Genomic DNA, 15,781 nt, shown 5'->3' on the forward strand with positions numbered 1-15,781 from the left:
TGACCGTCGTTCTACCACTGGTTATTGCATGTTTCTTTGCGGTAACTTGGTGACATGGAGAAGTAAGAAACAAGATGTGGTTGCCAGATCAAGTGCAGAAGCTGAATTTCGAGCTACGGCTCAAGGCATTTGTGAGTTACTGTGGCTGAAAATTGTACTTGATGATCTCAAAATAAAATGTGAGGGACCTATGAAGCTGCTATGTGATAATAAGTCCGCTATTTGTATAGCTCATAATCCAGTTCAACATGATCGGACTAAACATATTGAGGTCGACCGTCATTTCATCAAAGAAAAACTTGATAGCGGGTTGATTACCACTCCATACATTCCCACTGGGCGTCAATTAGCTGATATATTAACAAAGGGGCTTCCTTCAGACAGATTTCAAGAACTTACTAGCAAGCTGGGAATGATAAATATCTATTCCTCAGCTTGATGGGGAGTGTTGTAAATAATATTGATTTAGTTATTATTTAATTTATTGTTGTATTGGGCCAAGCCCTTTGTTGTATTGGGCCAAGGCCTTTAGGTTAAAAGTAGGTCAAATATTCTCTATAAATAGAGAACCCCTTGTACACATTATTTACAATTCTAAAATATATCAGAATACCCTTTTCAAGTTTTTATTTTGATTGTACCTTTTTCGTTGTTCCCACGCCAACATATGCGTGAGGCTGGCATCCATTTCAATATGCGTGATGCTTTTAAGCTAGATAAGATTAGATCTGATGCTGGACATTGGATTAAAGAGGAGGAAAACATCATGAATATTTTCCTTTCTTTCTATTTTAATCTCTTTAAAGAAGATATTCTTGATAGACTTTGGCATTTATCTAAAACTAGTTGGCTTAAGCTCAACCAGTAGGAGCTGTTCAGCTGAGCTGCTCACATCTCTCATTTACACATCAAAAAGGCTTTTTTTCAATATGGGAGCTTTGAAGGCTCCTTCCTCTCTCTGATGGTTTACTTGCTATGTTCTTCCAAAGGAATGAGATACTATTGAGTCTCAAATTGTTGATGCCATCAAGCATTTCTGTTCATGCCCTATGAACATCAGTAAAATCAACAAAACTCTAGTGATTCTCATACCAAAAGTGCAGAAAAATAGAAAGGGTTGCTCAATTCAAACCGATAGCTTTATGTTTTGTTCTCTACAAAGGCATTAGCAAAACTCTTGTCAACAAGCTAAAACTTGTCCTTTAGAAGCTGATTTCCCCTCACCAAGTGAGTCCTTTATCTACAAAGGCATTAGCAGATGACCTCGTGCTCTTTGCTAAATATTCGGAAGATCAAATATCAACATCATGAACTGCTTGAATCTCTTTGGTGCAATTTTGAGTAAAAGAGTCAATATTGGCAAGACCAATATTTTCTTTTATAGAAATGTGGATGATATCTTACTTGGAAAAATTGTTGAGATTTGTGGCTTGAAACAAACTAAAAATCTTGGGAGGTTTCTGGGCTCAATGATGGGGCATGGAAGAGCTAGTAACAGCCTTTACATTGATGTCTTGGATAGAGTGCATAATAGATTAAATGGAAGGTCTAAGCAAAATTTATCTATAGCTGGAAGAGTAATCCTAGCTAAATCTGTCATATCTTCCATTTCAATGTTCTATATGCAAAAGAATTTTCTACCCTTTGATATTTGTGATGAAATTGAAAAAATTCAAGGGGATTCATTTGGAGTAATACTCAAGAGAAAATGATTGCTCATCTAGTCTCTTAGGAGCAAGAGTGCAAGCCTAGGAATTTTGGAGGCCTATGAATCCTCAACTTAAGAAGAAAAAATGAGGCTTTCCTTCTTAAAATGGCCTGGTCAATTATTCAGTCCCTTCTCAACTATGGTCTCGGGTTCTCATAGATAAATATGGGAGAAATATGGGTTTGACAAGACAATGCTTTAGTAAATCCTTTGACTCTAAGTTATGGAAAAATCTGGCCTATGCTGTTGGAAAACTTGGTATGGAATATGGGTAATGGTGAGAATACAAATTTTTGGTTGGATAATTGGTTAGGGAGTATCCCTAAACTGCTAGATATTGTAATTCTTGAACACCCCCCCCCCCCCCCCCCCCCCCCCCCCCCCCCCCTCTTCTCCTTCTTGTTTATTATGTGGCTAATTGATGTTGTAAAGGAAAAGGTAACTGAAATTTCAGTTTCCTTCATAATTTCTTTAATCAGGATGTTATGAATTTGATATGAGTCACTTCCCCTGCCTTTGAAGCCTGTTGTGACAACTTATCCTGTAAGGGTCTGAATCCTTTGTCTTCTCTGGTTAAACAGGCTTACATTAGCCTAATGAACTTTGACAACTTATTTCTGACTTTCCTTGAGAAATCATTTGGAAGTGGAAAGGCCCTAAAAAGTTCAAATTCTTGCTATGGAAGCTTTCTCATGTAGAATTCTTACCAGACAATTAACTGCTAAGTGGGGAAACACCTCTGATCACTATCATAACTGGCAAGATAAAGTAAAGACCATTTTACATGCTTTTAGGGACTGCCCCTGGCCTCTAGGATATGGAATTGTTCTATGATGGAGATTGGCGAAACATTCATGATGGAGATTTCAAGAGAGAAGACAATGAAGGTTGTGTGATTCTTAAAACACTGGATGACATCAAGTTGGCTACTCAAAAGGTTTTCCACTGATTTTGTTGTCCTTAGAAATAACCGTAACTCTCATTGGATTTGGTATTCCCCTACTTGGTTGAAAAGTAATGTTGATGGAGCTGTTTCAAACAATAAGGAAGCTTGTCGTGGCTTAATTAGAACATGTGATGGTGACTGGATATGTGGATTTTAATTAGGGCTGTGCATGGGTCAGGTCGGGTCAGGTTTTTGTGCCGACTCGATCCAACTTGGTTTTTGTAGGTCAGATATTTTAACCTGACCCGCTTTAATTTGATCCAAGTCAGGTCTGACTTGGTTTGGATATTTTAGAACTAGTTCAGAACCGGGTCGGATCTGATCTGACTTGGTTTCTGAAGTGGGTTTGACTTAGTTTCTGAAGTTGGTCAAATCTGACCTGACCCGTTTTTGACTTCGTTTCGTCACAAAATTTCGTCAAAATTTCTACGTTGCAAATGATAAAAATTTCATCACAAAATTATTTTTTCGTCGGAATACTTTTTGTTGAAAACCGACGAAATTTTTTCTCTAATGAAAATTTTTACAAAAATAAATTTTCTATCAAAATTTAGTTTCCGTCAAAAGTTTTGACGAAAATGATTTCCTCCATCAAATGTTTTAAACGAAAAAAGAATTCAGTCAAAAATTTTGACGGAATGTTTTTCGTTCGAAATTTCGATGGGAATGTGTTCTGATGAAAATTTCGACGAAAATTGTTTTGAGAGAAATGTTTCATTCGAAACTTTCGACGAAATTTAGATTCTCTAAAGAATTTTTGACAAAATAATTTTTTCGTCAAAATATTTTATCGAAATATTTTGTCAAAATTTTTTTTGAATTTTTTTGACAGAAATCTGTTTCGTTGAAAATTTTGATGGAAATATTTTTTATTAAAAACTTGAGGAAAATATTTAGTCGAAAATTTTCGATGGAAACGTGTTTCGCTAAAATTTTCGAAGAAAATATTTTTTTGTCAAAAAGTTTAACGAAAATGTTTCCATCGAAAACTTTCGTCGAAATTTGAATTATGTAAAGAATTTTGATGAAATTTTTTTCCGTCAAAAAATTTCTATGGAAATGTGTTTCGTCGAAATTTTTTATGAATATGTTTTTTTTTGTAAATGAAATTTAGATTCCGTAAAAAACTGTGACAAAAAAAAAATTTCGTCAAATTTTTTTACAGAAATATTTTTAGTCACAAATTTTGATGAAAATATTTTTCGTCAAAATTTTTTGCGAAAAATTTTGATGAAGATATTTTTCGGAAAATATTTTGACGTAATTGTTTTACGTTGAAACTTCTCTTTTAATGTAATTGTGATTTTTTTTCTTTTTTTCACATAATGAGTATGGGTCAAGTTTTGGGTCAATGAGTCATTATTAAAACAAGTCAGGTCTAAAACTGTCTCAAATAAAAGTGGATCAGTATTTAAACCAGTTCAAAAAAAAGAAGAAGATATTTATGGGTCAGGTCAAGATCAGATCAAGGACAGATCAAGTGAACCAGTTTTTTGCACACCCCTAATTTTAATCCTTCCTTGCCCACCCCCACTCATGTTGAGCTTTAGGCTGTAACTATGCTCATTAAAATCGATTGATAAATTGGGACCCATTAAGCTATAAAAATCTCCAAGAAGGATTTGAAAGCACAGAACAATTCCAACACATTAGAGGGTCCAACCAACACTTTATTTTTTGGGTACATCGAACCAAAACTTACCCATTATCCCAAATGACATGGCGAAAGCAACTGGGCATAGTGAGTAGAGGAATTAAGCATCAACAATCCAAATATGAAACTGCATTGTTCAGTCATTCAATGCGGCATTCAGATGACTCTAGCCAAGTCATATGCCCATTCGATTAGCCCCACAAGGTAAGCAGAATTTTATACTCAAACTAATTACGATTATTTTAATGTAAAATTACTAAAAAAAAAATTGTATAAAATATCTATATGATAGATTCATCAAATGTTGCTTAATTTGCAAAATTACTTTAGCCTAATCAATATATATAAGTTAATACAAGTTGATATAGGGTTGCTTCTTAGCTGGTCCTTTACAAAATTATACGGTACCTTTTCTTCCAAAAAAATAATTTAGTAAATTATTCTCCTATCTCCACTAAGATTTGCAAATATATTATACTTCAATCTGTTTTAATGTAAATAAATGTTTAAGTTGACTGACAATACTATCAATTTTTTTATTTTTGCTTTTGTTTAAATTTCTAGGCTGCGTTGCCTATTTAATCAAGTCATTTTTCTTTTGGTTTTAGGCTATGTTTTGTTGTCTCAAGTTTCATTTGAATAACAACAAAATTTATACTGCATTTGCGGGGTGAGAGTTCTTTAATTTAATATATTTTAATGATTTTGTGTACTTAGCATGATCTATATTCTAGTATTTTACTATTTTGAAAGATGTTTGTTTTGGATGTCGCAGTTGTTATTGAAGACAGTGGGTGATATTATATCACTAATAGATTTGAACCCATGTATTAAGCAGATGAGGTAAATAATCAGAATTATCACTGAGCAATTATAAATATAAAATACAGACTTACTTGATACGTATGAAGTAGACAGAATCAGAATGATGTAACAGACAGAATGATATGTCAGAAGAGGAATTAAAATCCGAGCCAACAGAACGTGTCTCTTTAAGACAATTTGCCCCCTCATAGATGCCAAAGGTTGATGGACACTTGTCTCCCAGGATAGAACGGATTTCGTCTGAAGAATGGTGACACTACCAATCAACAGCCCAAACGAACACAACAATTGCCAGAGGAAAGTACACCGAAGGATGAAAGACTGCATGCAAAACTGGAAGGAGAAAAATTCCGGCAGAGTTTCAATGCAGAAAAATCGGATGAATTTCTGAAGGTGTCAGTGTCTATTTATAAACACTGACCGGTCACGATGAACAGTCGCCGGCAGCGAACCGCCATGTCTGACGGCGGCGAACGGGTGCGACCGGTGACCGTTCCGACGAACAGGCACAACCGGTGACTGGTTCAGCGAGCAAACACAATCGGTGACTGGTTCAGCGAGCAAACACAACCGGTGACTGGTTCGCGAAGGAGAAGAACCGGTTCGGTTCAACATTGCTCAAAAAATCGGCGGGTAGAAACGTTTGGTTTGGAGGGAAGCAACAGATACTTTTTTTGGACAAAATATTAAAAAATAATTAAATAAAATATTATTTTTATTACACGCATATGAACCGAACCGAACCGGTCGGCGGCGGCGCGCGTGGTGGACCAAAGCCCACCTAGTTCCTCCCCTACATAAAATATGTAGTGACCCAAGGGTCAAACTAGGAGAGTGAGGTGGGAGCTTATATACTCTCTCACTTCCTACTAATTTCCAATGTGGGACTTGTTAAACCCGCACACCTCTTCATCTTCCCTTTTCTCTTTTCTTTATTAACCCACTTCTTATTCATAACCAATGGATCATTGTACATTAATTCCAACAGCAGTTTCCAAGCTTTAAAATTGAAATTTTTCAAACATCTTACACAAAATTCCAAAAACAAATTTATAAAAATTATTGGATTTATTGAACTAGTCGATCCCATTTTCGTAAAATTCTTTTTTGAGTTATATATATTTGGAACTTTTTATTATCAAATCTGAATCTTTCAAGTTTTAATCTTTAGTCATTTTGATTAAAGAGAGAGAAAGAAAGAGACTATTCTTAAAATAAGGGTGTGCATAACAATTATTCTGTTCTTTGGTACTGTTTCTGAAAAGAGATAATTCTTTTCTATTTCTGTGCCTCGGAACAGTTTCCGAGAAAAAAATATGTTTGATAACATGTTATATTTTTATTTCAAGAGTGAGAATTGCGTTTGATAACACAATAAATAATATAATAAAAAATAATTCCTAAGAAACAAAAATTCTGGATTATCACTTTCCTTTTTATATGGTGGAGGTGGCGGCGACAGAGGTGGCGTGGTGGTGGTGACGGCAGTGGCTGCGGCGGCGATGGTGATAATGGTGTTGATGGTGGTTGTATAGTCGTGGTGGCCGCAACGGTGGTAGTGGTGGCGATGGTGGTAGTGGTGACGACAGTGGCTGCGACGACAATGATGGTTGTGGTAGTGTTGTTGACGGTAATGGGGTGGTAGTGATGGTGGTGGTGACGACAGTGGCTACAACAACAGTGGAGGTAATGGTGGCATAGTGATGGTGGTGGCATTGGTGGTGGTGGTAACGACAGTGGTTGCGACGATGGTGGTAGTGGTGGCGGTAGTGGTGGTGTGATAGTGACTGCAATGATGGTTGTGGTTGTGGTGGTGGAAGTGGTTGAGGCGGTGGTGGTGATGGTAGTTGTAGTGGCGGTGGCGGCGACAGTGGTGATGGTGGTGTCGACAGTTGATGCGATATTGATGGTGGCGGTTGGTGGCGGAGGTAGGGTGAAGGCATGGTGGTGGTGATAGCAGTGGCTATGGTGATGGTAGTGGTGGTTGGTGACAGTAGTGGTGGTGGTGGTGGCTTCATGGTGGTGATAGTGGTGGCGATGGTGGTGGCGATAGCGGCAGTGACTGCAATGATGGTGGTGGTGGTGACAAAGATGGTAGTGGTCGTGGTGGTAGAGATGGATGGAGCTGGTGGTGATGGTGACAGTGGCATCATGGTGGTGACGACGACACTGGTGGTACAACGATGGCGGCGACAATGGTGGCGATGGTCGTGTCGGGATAATGGTGGTGGTGGTAGTGATGATGGTAGAGGTAAAGAGTGATTGAGAGAGACAAGTGTTTCTCATTTTGTGCCCGGGAACAAAAAAATAGAAAATTTTTTATTCTTTTTTTCTGTTCTCCAGCACAAAAATTAAACCAGTTCATCCCGAAAACAAAAAAATAAACCAATTTTACCAAATGAGTTTTCTATCGATTTCTATTCCCAAAAATAGAAATTAAAAAAAAAATGATTCCGAAAAAATTATCATTCACACCCTAAAAGATTCGAGCTAAACACTAAAATTGATTCTTCTCAGTGTAGATCCTTATGGTAAGCTAAACACCCATAAAAAAAAAAAAAAGGGTCGTGAAAAACCAACCGTAGAAAAAGAAACCATGGAAAAGATGCAACGAAGGGACATGCGAATGGCCACCAAATAAAAGATGGTGGAACAATAGAATATTGAAAATCATATACCTTTTATTTCTTATACTTTTTATTCCTCTTAGCTTCTTGAATTCCCAAGAATTAGATATGCATATTTATATGCTGGTGTTATTGGTCCAGTGACACCCAACTAGATACCAAAATTTAACTTAACCAAAAGCAATTAGTTTTAATACAAAAGAAAAAACAGGCAATTAGTTTAAGGGTTCATTTTTCCACGATAAATATAGATAAATTATTGCATGGAACACAAAACGATATTGTTTTGGAATAAAAATTAAAGTATTTGTATAATTTTAATTTATTAAAATTATAATAATTTTTATTATTATAAAATTCTAATCTTTCAATTTCAAAACGACATTATTTTAAAAGTAAATACAAATAATTTAATAATTTATATGCGGTCAGTATAAAAACATTTTTCCGTTAGTTTAATTCCCAAGAGTCAATCGCTGAGAAGACTCAAATCTGAAATTTGATTATTGAAGCCAATTATAATTTTGAACACCAATTGATAATTACAAATTACAATATATATATATATATATATATATATATATATATATATATATATATATATGGGCTTAACATTTCTGCAGCAACCGTGTTATCTACAGCTGACACAGAAAAGTGGACCCCACGGCTTTTTAAAAAAAAAAAAAAAACTCAGGATCCGTTGCCGTATCCTAGGATTCGGACGTGGATCCTTGCTTGCTGTAGGTACAGCAGCTGCAGAAATCATTTTGCCTATATATATATATATATATATATATATATATATATTTCAAAATGCTATCAGGTGCTTCACTATCACCTCATCATCGTATAACATGCAAATTTCACAATAACAAGTGACCTTTAAAGTCCACCTGTGCAACCTTCAATGAGGGCGCATCATAAAACTGCCATTACTCTCCAACAATAACCAATCAGTTTCATTATATAGATATCAAATCATTGAAATTTGAGAAGCAGAACAAATTAATAATATTATAAGTGACTGCTGAATAAGAACACCTGCTTCAAATTATTTAATGAGTGAAACAATCATGGGAATTATCCATACCCATATCATATCCATATCAGGGTACATGTGCAACACAACACGAACATAAAAAGTAAATGTATTTATAATTTTTATCTTTTAAACGTTCATGTATATAGCATTATCCAAAAGTGCTAACCAATGTCCAATACAAATTTTCAGAGTTAAGCTCCCAAATAAACATATATTCAAATAAATATACTGAACCAGAAAATAAAATATGATTTTTCACTAGAGTCTACAAATTTAATGAAAGGCTATACATAGAACATACAATGACCATAGGCATCTCAATGGAGAATGCTCCATTGTAGGGTAGCCTATACATAGAGCACAGAAAGGACGCATGTGACATATAGAGCATTGGGAATCACATGTCTGAGCTCATGGTTACTGACAACTAAGATTGTTAAAAGATATTTGTTTTAAGGATTTGAGGTGGACATGGTGGGAAAAAACAGATCCACCTTGTTTATGGTGTAGATTCATTCTATTGTGTTGATGATTAGATGCACTTTCTAATTGGCAGAAAGACATCAAGTTCCAGGCATATTGCTGCCGGTGCTGGAAAGAATTATGAAGGCACAAACAACTGAAAGTGAGAAGACTGATAACCAGGTGTTCTCTGTGTACATTTCCATTGCATCAGTGAAAGAAAATCGGGCTCGATTTTCGGCCCAGTTTCGAAGTCTGTCTGCTTCAGCTGCATACAATGCTCTTCCCTGAAATACATACATGGCTGTAAGTTCTTGCTCAATTTGTTTCTCCCATTCAACAACTCCATAGCTATGTAAAATTGGATTTATCCAAAAAGAACATGCAGTTCAAGCATAAGAGTTATATTGACATGTAATGAAAATATATTGGAAATTGTTGTTAGACCTTGTTCTTTAATGAAGTATTTGAAGTATACCATGAATGGAAGTTTCTACTAACATAACATAATAACATATTTTGATTTCATCCTTGAAAACACCATAATCACCTTATCATCAAACCAGCGACCTCGTCGTAACCAAGCAGTGACCAAAGCAAGTAAGATTCTGGGAGGTGTCAAGTAACTTATGGCTTTGCCTGTTCCCTTAACAACCCGCATCCGTGGAACTAATGTTCTAGCAACAGTTTCAGGAAGCTCACAGATGATGTTAAACATTTGCCTGTTTTGGACAGTTGAGCCACTGTGGAAATGCCATAATTAGCACAATTATGAAGCAATACTCATTTGATCAAAGACAGTTATATGAAACAAACACAAGGAAGTTCTTAATTGTTGGGGTAAGAGAGAATGCAATGTCATATTCGAATAAAAAACTTATTATGAGAACAATGAGGACCAGCAGAAAATATTGTTGAAAACAGAAAAAGAAGTTGGAACTTCCTACATTAGCAGGCTTAGGAAAGTGACCCATGCAAAATAACAAAACCAATTTAGAAAACCAAAAAGAACAGGTTTGCAATAGAAATGTACCTTAAAAGCAGATCTGTAAGAACCATGCCTGGAGATGCTGTATGGACACCTACTTTGGATCGCTTGCATTCCTTCAATAGTGATCCTTGAAGTTGCCTAAGGCCGCACTTTGTAGAACCATATCTACATGTTAATGAAAAGGAAGAATGGTAAACATCATTAGCAACCACCATCCACCATGATTTTTGAAGAATACATATACATATTGGTTGCATGAAGAACATATATTTTTGTGAGTAAATAAAGTTTGCAAAAGCTTAGTGGAATTATCAGCATCCTCCCATAGGAGAAGAAACTACATTCTCAAGAGAATAACTCACACAGCTGTCAGGGGTGTGCTAGAGCCTCCAGATCCTGCACCATCCATATTAAATATGTGACCTGCCTTGTCCTGGTTTCTCATAATACGCATGGCTTCTCGAGTGCAAAGGATAGATCCAACCAAATTTGTTGAGACAATCTACAACAATTATAAAAATTGATAATTCAGGAACAACACTTATATAACATCTCAGTCTCAGGCAGACTGAATGACTATCAAACTTAACATTTTATTTCAACAAAATAAACAAGAAACTATTCATAAGCATATACCTGTTTAATATCTTCATCACTAAATTGAAGCAGTGGTCTAAAACCTTTATTTGTTCCAGCATTGTTTATCTGTCAAACGGTTTGAATAAAAATTGCAAAAGATTAGGACCACAAACATGGAAACTGCATGGAATCCTATGAAAAACTTAACTTTCACTTTAGATATAACAAAATTGTTAGTAGAGTCAATTAGCGTCACAGTTCTCTTTCTTCAAGGCTTATTTTGATCACATTATTGGATGTAGGCATACAATAATTTACTTCTCAACTGCTGATACTAAAATGTAAAACCTATACAACATTAGCTAAAAAACTTTTATTTTAGAGCCTGAATATATTTCTATTTCTTCACAACATTGGAAAGTAGTGTCAAGATGAACATAAATAACATGAGTTATGATTGATAGTCAAGTTTTGCAATTGCCAAAACTGATAGTTTTCAGCTATTAGCTTCAACTCAGTGTGTGTTGAGATATAGGTTTTATTATTATGTGTCCTCTTTTTTCAGATAGGAGAAGCTTATTGTGCACACAAAGGGACATGAGTGCCCATTCATAGTCATTCTTTTAGTATAGATATTCAGAATAGAGAATAGACAATTATCTTTTTCACTCCTCCGTTCTTCTCTGGTTTTTATCCATGAAACAACAATGATGATCAACAGTAAGAGCAGCCACAACACTTACCCAAATGTCAACATAACCAAGCTCATTGACAGCAAAGTTAGCCAATCTCTGCACATCATTAGGCTCACAAACATCACAAGCAATGCCAACCACTTTTGCATGAGAAAGCTTTGTCAGAGATGAGCCAACTGCAGTGGCAATGCCTTCCCTTAGATTTTCCTCAAGCTCTTTGACAGTTGCTTGCACAGACTCAGGGCTGCCTTCACAAAATGTGAGGGTGGGAGCAACAACATGTTGTGAGTAACATGTAGATGAAGGCCAAAAAATATACTATTCTGACCTCTACAAAATGTTCTCAATAGTTCAGAATACCACCTGCGAGAGGTAACAATTACGCGATCTCCAGAAAGAAGAAATTCTCGAGCCAGGGCTTTACCCAATCCCCTTGTACTGCACAAATCATTAACAAGATGTAACAAACAATGTCATGAAAACATTAGTACATATTTTTAGATATCATCAAAGTGAATCAATTTGCATAGCCATATATCCATGTAAAAAAAAAAAATTTCTCCCCATCCAACCCCGACTAGCGAGGGTAGGGACAAGAACCAAAATGCCACATTTTGACATTTTAATTGTTGAAATGCCATGGTTTGAAAACAAAATGCCACATTTCAGGACCCGCTATCCATCCCATGTCCGGTTTGCCACATGTTGCCTAAACAAGGTACCGTTATTTCTGATGGCGGGTCCTTGTCTAGGCGACAAGTGGCAAAACTGGATCCATTGGGACTGATAACGGATCCTAGAACGTGACATTTTGGCATTTTATTTCTGAACCTAGACATTTTGAAAATTAAAATGCCATAAGGTGGCATTTTGGTCTTCGTCCCGCGAGGGTAGGGGTAGCCATATATCCATGTAATGATAACATATCCTGCAACAATGTAATAGATACAGGTATGTAACAATCCAGATATGTATTAAATTGCAAAGGTTCATTAAAAAGTAAAAGTGATGGGAATCAATAGTTCTGGTACCTTCCTGTTATGACAACATTACGTGGACCAGCACGACAATGTTCCTCCAACACCATGTTGGCACCTATCATTGTCCCAATAATAACTCCTCCAAGCCAGCTATACCATATCAGTGCATCCATCTGACTGTCTCCACCTTAACAAAATTATACAGAAAATTTAACATCCCATTTGGGGAACCAATGCATATAATAAGAGTAAATAGATTTCTTTCATATGTGCCAACCTGACATCTGAAATCCAATTGCAAGGATGACCCCAGTGCTCATCATAGTCACAATATATCTTCCAATTTGAATGGCAATCTTGTTTTTGCCAAGTGATAAAGAGAGTTATATTCAACATTCATTATTACAACACAAGGTTTTATAAGCATGATAAAGTATCAGAAACAAGAACTTACAGAGGATAGCACCTCTTCCACCTTCACCAAAGCTTGGCGATACTCATCTTCTGACTTTGAAACCACCATGAAATTCCTCAACATGAGAGAATTGAGGGAACTCCAAAATCCACTTTCCCTTTTGGTTTTCACCTCGTTTTTCTTCAAATTTCTAAACTTTTTCTCCTTCAAATCCCCACCATCTTCACTCCTAAACGCCCTGCACTGTTTCACAGAGAACCCATCACAATTATGGCCAAAACCAAGTACCCCAGGTGAAGAAGTGGAGGAACCAAAACCCCTCCTGAGCAACATCGTTCTGTGTTCGCTCAAACTCTCTGGGAAAACGTGGAGCTTCACAATTGTGGCCATGGCTGTGATATAATTGAAGATGCAAAGTTCATGGAGTTGTTGGAACAAATTGAAAAAAGCTGTTGAATTTCAGTGGCTTGTCCCTTTATTTATTGTTATCTTTTTTGGTGAAAACTGAAAATCATGTTTTTGTAATTTTCTGGATGAGAAAATATCTGAGGAAGAAGCACCGATCCTATGGAACATGTTAACTACAAACGTGAGAAGCAACATAGTAGAGTGTGATGACCACACGTTGAAGCAACCTCATCTTCACGAGTTTGAGGACACGTGGATTGTGGGTCTGCGGCCACCTCACTTCTCATCTCGGATTGAGATGAACATTTTTTTAATTTATCTTAGATCACATAAAAGAATGAATAATTGCATAAGCTGGATTAATTTATTTTATATTTAAATAATGAGATTAATGTTTATCATATTATTGAAAATAAAATTATTTCTTACAAACATATAAAAGTGTATCGAACTTATATATATACATATATATGAGTTCATGTTTTCTTATGTTCAATGACAGACGCATCTTAGTGCAAGTGTCTGCACATGGAGACACAAAGTTGGAAAAATTTGTTTACTTTTGTATGGTTGTGATTTCTCACATGACCATGTCATATATATATATATATATATATATATATATATATATATATTTAGCATGAGAGGATCTATTTTCATAAAATTATGGGTTCATTTTTCCGCAGTCAATATAGATTATCTACGTTGAGCCCAAAATGACATTGTTTTGGGGTGAAAATTAAGGTATTTTTGTAATTAAATTTATTTCAAGGTTATAATCTTTCTTATTATATTTTTTTAATCTTTAACCCAAAATCTATGTTGCACCGACACGTGACACGAGATACAACACGACACGATACTTCGATACGTGAATTCTAAAAAGTGATAGATTTCCATATGTTAGGACACATTTTAATATTGAATAATATTTTTAATTTATATAGTGTATATTATATTTAATATTCAGTAATTTAGAAAAAAAAGAAACTAAACTTATAATGCCCATGAATTCTGCAAAGGAACATAAGATATCTTAAATATCTATATTAAACAACGAATCTAATAGTTGGAATTAAAAACGCAACGCAATATTCAAACCCTTTTTTGAGTCTCTGCAACACTTATTCGAGTGTGGCGAAATGTTGGAGTGTCAAATACGATACATCAAGTATTTTAAAGTGTTGGTGCATCATAGCCCAACGACATCATTTTGAGAGTGAAATACAGATAACTTTCTACATTCACGTAGAAACATTAAAACCTAAAATTATCTTTTACAACATGAGAAATATCAGGTATTAATATTTTTCATGTTACAGGAGATAATTTTATTTCCTACATACTCATAAAAATATGTAGGCCATGTGTGTCATGTCAAGAAAAAAAAGAAAAAGAAAATATAAGACCGATACACTTTTATAGGAATAGCATTTTTGCTACACTCGTTGTACCTAATACTTTCATTCAAAAATTGACACTTGCACTAAAATATTTTTTTCCCACTCTTTTCCATACACACGTTACAGAATATATTTATTTTGATTGGTATGTCGCAATGAGTGAGTGGTGCAACGGTGTACCTAAAATATTTCGTTTGAAACTAAAAAAAGGGGTAACAATTAATGTTTTCATACAAAATCCAACACGCTAATAAGCTCAGTGGTAAGGATTGAAACATGCTTTTTACCAAAAGAAAAAAGGAAAAATAAAAGGATTGAAACATGATCGCAAGGTGTAAATTCAGAGTGAGAGTGTGAGACTATAATTTTGAAATTTCTTTTTGCTTGTCTATATTTTCGTATAATTATTTTAAATTTTTTTCTTAATTATTCTTAAGTGATTTTAAAGTCAAATTTATTTTATTTATATTTATTACTGTCTTAATTATTCATAATTTTTTATTAAATATGATTTATTTTTTAAAGTAAGACATGGCAATATTTTTTAAATACTCTTATATGATAATATCATTTTTAGAAAATAAAAAAAATTATTTTCAAATAATATTTTCAATAATTATATGATTTAATTTTTTCGATTGTTATCGAACATATATTTTTATTAAAAATAAAATGCACCACCATTAAGTATAATTTATACTCAAAACATTAATATGTTTATTTAAATAAATTCATATTAAGTTTATCTAATACTTTTTTTATTGCAGTTAGATTATATTCAAATCAGGTCGCGTTCATCTCAACTACTTTACTTCTGTAGGAAATCTTTGATTTATGCGGAAGCGGTTTAGGACCTAGTACATTGGTATGCTTACCGAATCATCCTTGTTACACAATTACCTCTCGGTGCGCAGGTGTCGTGTAGAATCTTCCCTTGTAGGATTCCTCTTCACGAACAGCTCACCTTAGCGCCGCAGCACGAACAACCTCCTTGAAGCTAGACTGTGGTAGATCTTCCAGACTATCTCTCGAGGAGGATGAGATGG

The 15,781-nt window shown here is 35.1% G+C and overlaps 1 protein-coding gene across 1 annotated transcript; it reads right to left on the bottom strand.

Moving 5' to 3' along the window:
* Positions 1-8,943: 8,943 nt before the first annotated feature.
* LOC133316734 (probable chlorophyll(ide) b reductase NYC1, chloroplastic) lies at positions 8,944-13,483 on the bottom strand. The gene is made up of 10 exons (XM_061518514.1): positions 12,964-13,483; positions 12,787-12,865; positions 12,561-12,696; positions 11,893-11,967; positions 11,578-11,773; positions 10,892-10,960; positions 10,618-10,757; positions 10,298-10,420; positions 9,815-10,007; positions 8,944-9,551 (listed from the first exon to the last, which is right to left on the bottom strand). Exons 1-10 carry the CDS (start codon positions 13,312-13,314, stop codon positions 9,366-9,368), a joined length of 1,548 nt encoding a protein of 515 aa, XP_061374498.1. The 5' UTR covers positions 13,315-13,483; the 3' UTR covers positions 8,944-9,365.
* Positions 13,484-15,781: the final 2,298 nt, after the last annotated feature.

Source organism: Gastrolobium bilobum, unplaced genomic scaffold, assembly GCF_033153095.1.
Source record: "Gastrolobium bilobum isolate Gb01-03AN ecotype WA unplaced genomic scaffold, APGP_CSIRO_Gbil_v1 utg389826, whole genome shotgun sequence".
Classification (NCBI taxonomy): domain Eukaryota; kingdom Viridiplantae; phylum Streptophyta; class Magnoliopsida; order Fabales; family Fabaceae; genus Gastrolobium; species Gastrolobium bilobum.